This window comes from Spermophilus citellus, assembly GCF_964194105.1.
Source record: "Spermophilus citellus genome assembly, chromosome: 2".
Classification (NCBI taxonomy): Eukaryota; Metazoa; Chordata; class Mammalia; order Rodentia; family Sciuridae; genus Spermophilus; species Spermophilus citellus.
In genome coordinates, this window is record NC_138183.1 from 240515132 (window position 1) to 240525991 (window position 10860).

Here is a 10860-nt window from a genome sequence, read left to right on the forward strand (position 1 = left end):
GAAAAGATTGTTTATATTGATAAAGAAAAGTGAATGTATGACAAGATATATTCTGCCCCCCCTCATTTTTATTCTTTTTTATTTGCATATTGAAAGTATTTCCTATTTTCAGTGACTCTCATGAAATTAACATATGAGTAATAAGATCGTTTCAATGATGGTCTGACATTTGAACATGTCTCCTTGGTTGTCATAAAATATTTTGATGTAAAGTATTCCATGTATCTGATACATTTATAGACAATTTACATTATAAAAATAATGATGATCACTACCACTTTTCATTCCAAATAAGAAAACTACAGTCCTATGAACACAGCTAATTGCTCCGAATCAATGGGCAGCAAGTTATCCAGTAACAACACAAGAGGAAGCAGAAGACTCACCACAGTAAACTAACTGCTTTCGTCCGCACTGGGCCACACCGAACATCACCTAAGTCTCTGCCTCTCCACCATGTCAAGTGCTGCTGCTCCATTTTCTTTTCTTCCTCATTTTTTTTTCTTTAAAGAAGAATCATGGATCATGAAGTCAGAAACAAGAGCACTATAGACAGATTCATCCTGGTGGGATTCTCAGAATTCCCACAGCTGCAGGCACCCTTCTTCCTTGCGTCCCTCACCATCTACACAGTCACTGTGGTGGGGAACTTGGGCATAATTATAGTGAGAAAGATCAATCCCAAGCTTCATACACCCATGTACTTTTTCCTCAGCCACCTCTCATTTCTGGATATTTGCTACTCCAGTGTGGTTACACCCAAGCTGTTAGAGATCTTGGTTGTGGAAGATAGAACTATCTCCTTCAATGGATGCATGACACAGTTTTTCTTTGGCTGTGCATGTGTGATTACAGAAATGTTCATGTTGGCAGTGATGGCCTATGACCGGTTTGTGGCTGTGTGTAAACCCCTTCTTTACACAGTTGCCATGTCTCGCAAGCTCTGTGCCCTCCTGGTGGCTGGAACTTACATGTGGGGTGTCCTGTGCTCATTGATACTCACATATTCTCTGGTAAGACTATCCTATTGTGGGCTTAACACCATAAATAATTTTGCCTGTGAGTACTCTGCCATCCTCTCTTTGTCGTGCTCTGACACTTCTTTCAGTCAGATGGCATGTTTTGTCATTTCTACTTTCAATGAAGTGTGTAGCCTCCTGATCATCCTTGCCTCCTATGTCTTCATCATCGCCACTGTCAGCAGGATGCCTTCTAAGGGTGGCCTCCACAAAGCCTTCTCCACTTGTGCCTCTCACCTGACTGCCATCAGCATCTTCCATGGGATAATTCTTCTCCTCTACTGTGTTCCCCATGCCCAAAACTCCTGGCTCCTGGTCAAAGTGGACACTGTTCTTTTCACTGTCATGATCCCCATGCTGAATCCCCTGATCTATAGTCTCAGGAACAAAGATGTGAAAGAGACAGTCAGGAGGCTAATCTACACCAAACTGCATTCTCTCTATGTAAAATTCAGATAAATATGTTTTTGTATAACTTAAACATGCATGATTCTTAAAAAAAATATGAAACTTGTTTCAACTGAATGTGTTTAACATGTTTACATTCATGAAATATTGAATATGAAATGATCATAAATGTTCAGAGTGCTTTATAATTTTCAGTTTGATTAAAAAATATGCTGCTTTCGTATATTTCTTCTGCAGCATTTCAGAAGGTATGCTTCTAAACTTCCCCTGTGAACACGACAGAAGTCAGAATAAGGAGTTAGAAGTACATATCTAGAACTCACTCCTTGTGCTACAGCCTAGCTTTTCCTTGTGCTTAATAGAGGTGCCACAAACAAAAATGAACGGTGACTGCACCAGATTCATATGCGAGTCTTTAGATCTCACTGTGTTGACCCAGCAGTTCTATAAAGCATCACTTTTTGTTTCACCTTAATAGAGTAAGTACAATGAGGACCCTTATTTATATGATGAGAACTATTGACTGACTTCAGAAAGTAGGTATTAAATATACTTTTATGCATCCCTTGTTGTCTGAGTTCCAGTGCAATATACTAGAGTTCAATGAAATGTATTGAGATAATGCTGAGTGCAATAAAAATTTATACTTACCTCTAACGAAACTTGTACCCTGTTTTTAGGGATATGACATGATTGTGTTGGAATTGTACCTTTGATCATGCATTCTAACAATAAACTCATCTCTTCTGTAAGTCTTCATCAGTAAATTGCCTTTTGTACCCACTCAGTTGCTTAAACAAAGAGTCAGTGTTGTATGGTGTATCTTTCCTTTTCTTCCAAAATTTATAGAATGACAGTCACTAAGAAAGAAAAATATTAAACAGTTGGTTAGAAAATGTATTGCAGGATGTCTGATTTAAGAGTCAGAGTTTCCTGGTCTCTGAACCCTAAATATATGGAATATGCAATCTCATGTGTATCCTATTCTTCCTTGCTTCGTTCCATTCCTCATTATCTAATCTACTGCACTTCTAATTTCCCTCATTCCCTGCCCCTGCACTTTATTGTGAGTTACCTTTCTTGTATCTTTTAGAGAAAGCATCTGACCTGTGGTTTTTTGGGACTTGCTTACTTCACTTAGCGTGACAGTTTCCAGATCTATCCATTTGTCAGTACTAATGTCATAAGGTCATTCTTCTTTATGACTGAGTAAGCCTCCATTGTGTATCTATACCACATTTTCTTTATCTATTCATCTCCTGAAGGGCACCTAAGTTGGCTCCATACTTAGCTACTGTAAAATGACTGCTATAAACATTAATGGAGCTCTTTCACTGTAGTATGATGATTTTAAATCCTATGGGTACTTACCCAGGACTGGGATATCTGGGTCAAGTGGTTGTTCCATTCCTAGGTTTTTGAGGCATCTCTATACTGCTTTCCAGAGTGATTGGACCAATTTGCACTCATCCCATCAATGTATCAATGTAGATTTATTCCCACATTATCACCAAAAATTTATTGCTACTTGTATTCTTGATAATGCCATTCCAGCGTCAATGAGATGAAACCTCTGTGTAGTTTTAATTTACATTTCTCTACTTCCTAGAGAAGAGTTTTTCATATTGACCATTTGTATTTCTTCTTCTATGACTTGCCTTTTCAGTTCCTTTGCCCATTTATTGATTGGGCTATTTGGTTTTCTTTTGGTGTTAAGTTTTTTGGGTTCTTGATGCTTATCCTGGAAATTAATGCTCTATCTTGGGGGCAAGTGGCAAAGATTTTCTCCCATTCAGTACACTCTCTCTTTACATTATCAAGTGTTTTCTTTGATGTGAAGAAGCTTTTTAGTTTGATGCCATTCCATTTATTGTTTATTGATTTTAATTTTTGATATTTGGGTCTCTTATTAAGGAAGTCAGTTCCTGTTCCAATATATTGAAGTGTTGGGCCTATGTTTTCTTCTAGTATATGCAAGATTTTTGGTCTAATACCTAGATTCTCGATCCACTTTGAGCTGAGGTTTGTGCAGGGTGAGAAAGAGGGGTAAAATTTCATTCTACTCTGTATGCATTTACAGTTTTCTGAGCTCAATTTGTTGAACAGGCTGTCTTTTCTCCAATGTAAGTTATTGGCTCCTTTGTCTAGGATGAGTTAGCTGTGTTTTTATGTTTTCATTTCTGTGTCTTCTATTCTATTCCATAGGTCTTCTTCCCTTTCTTGCTGACAATACTAGTTCTATTCCTGTAGCTCTTTAGTATGATATACATCTGATATTGGGATACCTCTTGCTTAATTTTGTTTATTTATCCATTTACTTTTGCTAAGAGTTGCTTTGGGTATTCTGGTGAGTGCTTTTTCCACTCCCATGAAGAGCATAATTGAAATTTTGATGGGAATTGCATTGTGTATGTAAAGTGTTTTGGGGCCTATGTTTTCTTCTAGTATATGCAAGATTCCTGGTTTAATACCTAGATTCTTGATCCACTTTGATTTGAGTTTTGTGCAGAGAGAGAAAGAGAGGTAAAATTTCATTCTACTACAAATGCACTTACAGTTTTCTGAGTTTTTAAACAATATTGGTAGTTTCTTCTGGAACTCTTATGTGAATCCCCCTCATCAAATATATGGCTTTTAATTTTCTTGGGTAAAGAATATGTACATTTGTTGATATTAAAATTTAAAATAAATAGTTCTCAAACTTTACATCATTTCAGGAGTTCACCCTTCAAATCAATTGATGTTTGAATGTGTTGAAAATAACACTAGTCCATTTCACATTAATACTATAATTGACCATTTATCTAAATATTTATGTTGCTTAGAGCTTTCCTAAGCATGAGTCCTCTTGTATCCTAAACACATAAAAAACTTTCTCACTTTGGATCACAGCATATGTTCTTTAATAATATGTTCTGATACATTAACCAGTCATTCAGGGTTGTTTTTGTTTGTTTGTATCTTTTTAAATTTTCTTCTTGCTTCTCACTATATTTGCTGTGTTAATAAAATTGAAAAAATTATAAAACCATATCCATCTTTTCATTCATTATTTCATGAAAGAATATTTGACATCTTTTTTGAACAAACATTATCTGTAATTTTGCAGAATGTAATTGGGATACTTCTGTATTTTAACTCAAATTTACACATCATCACAATGAAGATATACAATTCTTATCTATTTCTATTTTGCAAATATCTCTTCTTGGTTGATACAGCAACGGTTTAGTGATTTAGTTTCTGGTTCAAAAAAAGCATGTCTAGAGATCATGAAAATAATTCTTTAAAATCTAATGAGACTACAAATCAGATGATAAAACAGTCAATATCATTGACACAGATTCCAAGCCAAAATCCGCATGTTGTTTTGGAACGCATATGTACCTTTTGTCACTTGATGTGATAAAGAATTAATACTTTTTAAAACATAGAACTTATTGCACAATTGTTATAGTGCACACATTGCTTTGGGCGTCTTTTATTCTTTGCTTTTATTTTTATTTTTTTACATGCCATAGTGAAATGAAAGTAGAATAGAGTGGGGAAATGAAATGGTTTTGGTTCTCAGTGTTCTGTTTTAAAGTGATCATTTGCTTTGATTTAAAAGTATTTTTTAGTGATTAATCTCTGCTGTAACTTCAACTAATATACTAGACCAAATACACTGATATGGGTCAGCCAGCCAAAGTTCTTCCAAGCAAAAATATTTATTCTGCAAGCTATCTCCAATTTAAATCAGTTGATAATTGTAAATATGAACATAAAATGCTGCTTCATTTTTCCCAACCTATTTCCCCAACTTCTCCAGTGTAACTGCATCAGAATTTTCAATCCTTTGTTAAAAAACAAACAAACAAACAAACAAAATCCTTAGTAATTACTATTTTTAAATGTCAGTGCCTCTGTGCATTTCTCAAGACTTCATAGTTAGTCAAGAATCTGGGTATTATTTTTATGGTGTTTGACACCACTATTTTTTTTAACCCTGACCTGCAATCCACAAGTGTAAATGTAGCAGGTATAATAGATGAATGAAAAATGCCAGTGCTATAATCGATAGGATTGTTCTGAAGAATATAGCTAGGTCTGTAGTGAAAGCCAGATACTTAATATATGCCAGTTTTCTGAACTCCCTAGCTGAAGGCATATTCAGAATATATAGTATAGTGTAGAGTAGAGTTCTGTCTAAATACATGTACCTAGGTTGGTACATGAAAAAAATTATAAAACCGTATCCATCTTTTCATTATTTCATGACTCAGACTATTTGACATCTTTATTTTGAACAAACTTTATCTATGATTTTGCAGAATGTTATGCAAACAAATCAAACAAGACTAAAAATGCTTACAACATATAATTACATTGGCATGATTGAAATGAATATGGTCTTGTTCTTTCATTGATGTTTTTGTGATTTTCAGAGTGAACCTCCATATAGAAGTCAGGTATTTTTAAGACATGTCTATCAATAAATTGCCAATTTAGAAGAAACTCTACTCCAAGTAACAGAAGAGTAGTGATTTTCTCTAATTCTGTTGTTTATACTTCTTCAAAATAATCAGGATTCTCCAGGGTCTGTGTCTCTAGTGTTAAACAGCTAAATGTAAAACAAAGAGCATTATGGGATATATGTTCATGAGCTATAACTTCCTCAGAGCATCATTATGCTGTTGACAGTTGGAACAACGTTAACTCCCTCCTTTATTGAATTCTAATTTGAAAGAGTCACTGCCTTGAAAGGGATTTGAAATGTATAAGAACATTTTAATCATGAGGGAGAATGTGCATGAAGTGTGTGCATAATGGCAAGGAAGTACACGATTAAAAATGCATATCAGAAGAATATGTCCTTTGGTGAGTTGCTTCAATGTTGGGCATCTTTGCATTCTTCCAAGAGGTGTTTTGAAATCCAGAAATGGTTGGAGAAAAAAAAAATCTGTGGGGTCTGAGATAAAGGAATGTCTCCTTAGTTCAGTGAATGGTGCATATTCAATATACTAAATTCTGTTTTCATGACTCCTAGGATAATTTGACTGAGTTTGAAACTTTGTTCTGAATTCTATGTCACACTAGAGGATTTAAGTGAACTGTCAAAAGTAAGTTTTTGTTTTCATTAAATTTATTGAATTTAGTAAAATAGAGAGCACACCTGAATGCAAACATAAAATAGCAAATCTCTTATGCTTTCATAAATGTTCTGGTAATTTAAGTGCAAAGAATGTATAGCATGAGAAAACCTCACATTTGGATAACCATAGACATTTTCTTGGAAGAGATATACAGGGAAATTGTGATTAAACAAGATTAAAACGCAAGTGGAGGAATGGAGTCAATGCAATGGATTAGAAGAAATAAATATTTTCAGAGAATGCAATTTTAAGATACCTGTATGGATGGACAGAATTGCTTGTTGAGGTATTAAGGAAATGTCATCAAAATTCATAGCTTCCATTTATGCACTTTGAAAGACAGTGGAGTCAAAAACTTCAATGATTGTATTCAAGGGTTAGTTGGACAGTAGTTTTTATCAGAGAGCAAGCAATGTTCTGTTGAAATGCCTGCTGGCAAGAGTAGGAGTGAAGAATGAGAGACAGCTTGATATTTCCTCATTTTTTCATTAACTGTGTATGATTTTACAATAGCCCCAACCTGAGCATCTGAAAGGATAAGCAAAGGCAAAAATCACCAGGCAGTGGTTGGGGAGCAATGCAAAGTGAGCATTATCTAAGCACTGGGGAAGGAGTCCATGGGCACTGGAATTCAAAAAAGAATGTGAATTTGAAAACAAATAGAAGTTAGAAAGTAAATGTCTAGGGCTAGTTTTTCAAGATCCTAAGGGTATAAATATGGGGTTTGTGGTTCACCAGTAACCCTATGTGTGACTGTTTGCAGAAGTCACCAGCTCACCTAAGTCTCTGCCATTGCACCATGTCAAGTTTGCAAGGTACAGCAGTGCTCTGTGCTGGGATTAATAGTGGTAGGTTTCACAGATCCTGTCACTTGAAGCACATTAGCAAAAAATTTTGTCCCAGTTCTCAGATGTGTTAACATCACAGTTTTTTTGATCTCTCTATTCACTTGGACATTGTGTGGATTAAAAGATTGGATGTTTTTATTATTCAGCGTTACATATGCTTTTAGTTCTCTTTGGTCAGCACTCCTAAAATGGCCTCATGAAGCAAGGGTTTTGGATACTTGGAATGAAAAATTACTATTTTTATTACACTATTTAACTGCTGATAATGGGTTGTTTCTTTGTATTTCATATAATATGTTCTAGACAATGCACAGATGGAAGATAATTTGTATATAACTGCAAGAATCTATTTATCAGTGGAAGGGTTGATGATACACTTAAAAGTTCTCTTCAGTAGATGCTTCATGATAAATTGAAAATAGGGTTTGCTAGGTCAAGGCACACCTGCAATCCCAGATACTTGGGAAGCTGAGGAAGGATAATTGAACTTCTAGGACAGCTAGAGGAGCTTGGCCAAAATCTAAGGAAATTAGTGAGACCCTGTCCCCATAAACAACTGGAGATGCTGTTCAGTGGTATTGCATGCAAGGACTCTGTAACCAAACAACCAACCAAACAAATAAAAAAGAAACATGAAAAGAAATGGAAAAAAGGAAGGACAGAAAAAAGAAAAAGATATTAGAATATGTTTTGATAATGGAATAATTAATTATGTTGGTAAAGACCTATAAAAGTTTGATAAGGTATAATCTGTCCCTAAAATTTTTATTCTTTTCTTTGTATTTGCATTTAGAAATATTTTCTATTCCCAAGGATTCTGTGATGTGATCATGTAAAATATATGATTAGTTCAATGATTTTCTGACATTTCTACATGTATCCGTGCTTGTCATAAAATAGTTTCACATGAAGCCTTCCATGCATAAGATACATTTATACACATTTATATACATAAAATAATGATGATCACTACCACTTTTTGATTCCAGATTTTAAAAAGTACAGTCCTGAAGAAAACAGTAACTTCCTCTTTATCAAGGGCCAGGTAATGGGTCAAGTAAGAATGCAAAGGTAAGCAGAGGACTCACCACAGAAAAACTGACAGCTCTCTCCCTCACTGGGCCACACTGAACATCACCTAAGTCTCTGCCTCTCCACCATGTCAAGTTCTGCTGCTCCAATTTTATTTCTTTCCTTATGTTTTTTCTTTAAAGAAGAATCATGGTACATGAAGTCAGAAACCAGAGCACTGTAATTAAATTCATCCTGGTGGGGTTCTCAGAATTCCCACAGCTCCAGGCTCCTATCTTCCTGCTGTCCCTCACCATCTACACAGTCACTGTGGTGGGGAACTTGGGCATAATCATAGTGAGAAAGATCAATCCCAAGCTTCATACACCCATGTACTTTTTCCTCAGCCACCTCTCATTTCTAGATGTTTGCTACTCCAGTATGATTACACCCAAGTTGTTAGAGATCTTGGTTGTGGAAGATAGAAGTATCTCCTTCAGTGGATGCATGACACAGTTTTTCTTTGGCTGTTCTTGTGTGATTACAGAAATGTTCATGTTGGCAGTGATGGCCTACGACCGGTTTGTGGCTGTGTGTAACCCCCTTCTCTACACAGTTGACATGTCTCAAAAGCTCTGTGCCCTCCTGGTGGGTGGATCTTACATGTGGGGTGTCCTCTGCTCATTGATACTCACATATTCTCTGGCAGTAATGTCCTACTGTGGGTCTAACGTCATGAATCACTTTGGCTGTGAGTACTCTGCCATCCTCTCTTTGTCCTGCTCTGACACTTCTTTCAGTCAGATGGCATGTTTTGTCATTTCTACTTTCAATGAAGTGTGTAGCCTCCTGATCATCCTTGCCTCCTATGTCTTCATCATCGCCACTGTCAGCAGGATGCCTTCTAAGGGTGGCCTCCGCAAAGCCTTCTCCACCTGTGCCTCTCACCTGATGGCCCTCACCATCTTCCATGGGGTCATCTTCCTTCTCTACTGTGTGCCCCATGACAAAAACTCCTGGCTGTTGGTCAAAGTGGAGACTGCACTTTATGCAGTCATGATCCCCATGCTGAATCCCCTGATCTACAGTCTCAGGAACAAAGATTTGAAAGAGACAGTCAGGAGGCTAATCAACTCCAAACTGCATTCTCTCCAAATAAAATTCAGATAAATATGTTTTGTAAATCTTAATCATACTTAATTTAAAAAATATTCTTGATGGCACTTGTTTTAACCATATATTTGATTATGTGTGACTATGTAAATACTCATGTTTTTAGTGATGACCTATGACCTTCCAACCATTATTGAATATGAAATACTCTTGTGTCCATCCAATATTGAATACAATATGCTCTTAAATGTTTAGGGCACTTTATAAATTTATGTTTCATTGCATATATGCTGCTTTTATAGATTTCTCCTGAAGAATTTCAGAAGGTAATATGCTTCTAAACTTCCCCACTGAACACCACAGAAGTCAGAATGAGGAGCTAATAGTCCATATTTAGAATTCATTTCTTGTGCTACAACCTGAATTTACCTTGTGGTTAATATTTGAGTGGTTCAAATACAAATGAAAGGTGCCTTTACCAGATTCATACTCAAATGTTTAGAACTCACTGTGTTGACCCACCAGTTTTATAAAGCATCACTTTTTGTTTCACCTAGATTAAGTACAATGAGAACCCTTGGTTATATTATGAGAACTATTGACTGACTTCTGCAAGTAGGTATTAAAAAGAAGAGCTACTACTTTTATGCATCCCTTGTTGTGTGACTTCCAGTGTAATATATTAGAGTTCAATGAAATGCATTGAGATAATGCTGAGTGCAATAAAAATTTATACTTACCTCTAACAATACTTGTACCCTATTTTGTGGGAAATGACATGATTGTTTTGAAATTGTACCTTTGATCATGCATTCTAACAATAAACTCATCTCTTCTGTATGTCTTTTATCATTAAATTGCCTTAAGTACCCACTCATTTGCTTAAACAAAGGAGTCAATATTACTTGGGTTCCCTCTTTTTCCAAAAATCACAGGACGAAAGTCACTAAAATAGTATATGCACAGTTCACAGTTCACTAAGAAATGTATTAAGGAACATTTGATTCAACAGTCAGGATTTCCTGGTCTTTGTACACTTAGTGTATAGAATATGCAATCTTAAGTGTATCTTGCAGTTTCCATGAAACCTGAGATCACATACCTGAAACACAAGAAAAAAAATTATAAGGGTAATAAATAAAGAAGCCATGACCAGTGATTTAAGCAAAGCCAAGTTGAGTATTAATTTGGAGTTAATGTTTAGTTTTATAGCCAATAACCTAAATATATTTGTGGAAACACTAATAATAGAGTGCACAGATAAATTTCAAATATATATATATATATATATATATATATATATATATATATATATATAATCCAACA

General features: G+C 35.6%; 2 protein-coding genes across 2 annotated transcripts; both read left to right on the top strand.

Annotated features, from left to right (window-relative positions):
• Positions 1 to 518: 518 nt before the first annotated feature.
• Positions 519 to 1478, top strand: LOC308641834 (olfactory receptor 1165-like; the record flags this gene model as incomplete). Its single annotated transcript, XM_081280420.1, has 1 exon — positions 519 to 1478. The coding sequence occupies one exon, from the start codon at positions 519 to 521 to the stop codon at positions 1476 to 1478; it is 960 nt and encodes a 319-aa protein (XP_081136546.1).
• A 7153-nt stretch (positions 1479 to 8631) lies between these two features.
• Positions 8632 to 9591, top strand: LOC308641835 (olfactory receptor 1165-like; the record flags this gene model as incomplete). Its single annotated transcript, XM_081280421.1, has 1 exon — positions 8632 to 9591. The coding sequence occupies one exon, from the start codon at positions 8632 to 8634 to the stop codon at positions 9589 to 9591; it is 960 nt and encodes a 319-aa protein (XP_081136547.1).
• Between the last annotated feature and the right edge of the window lie 1269 nt (positions 9592 to 10860).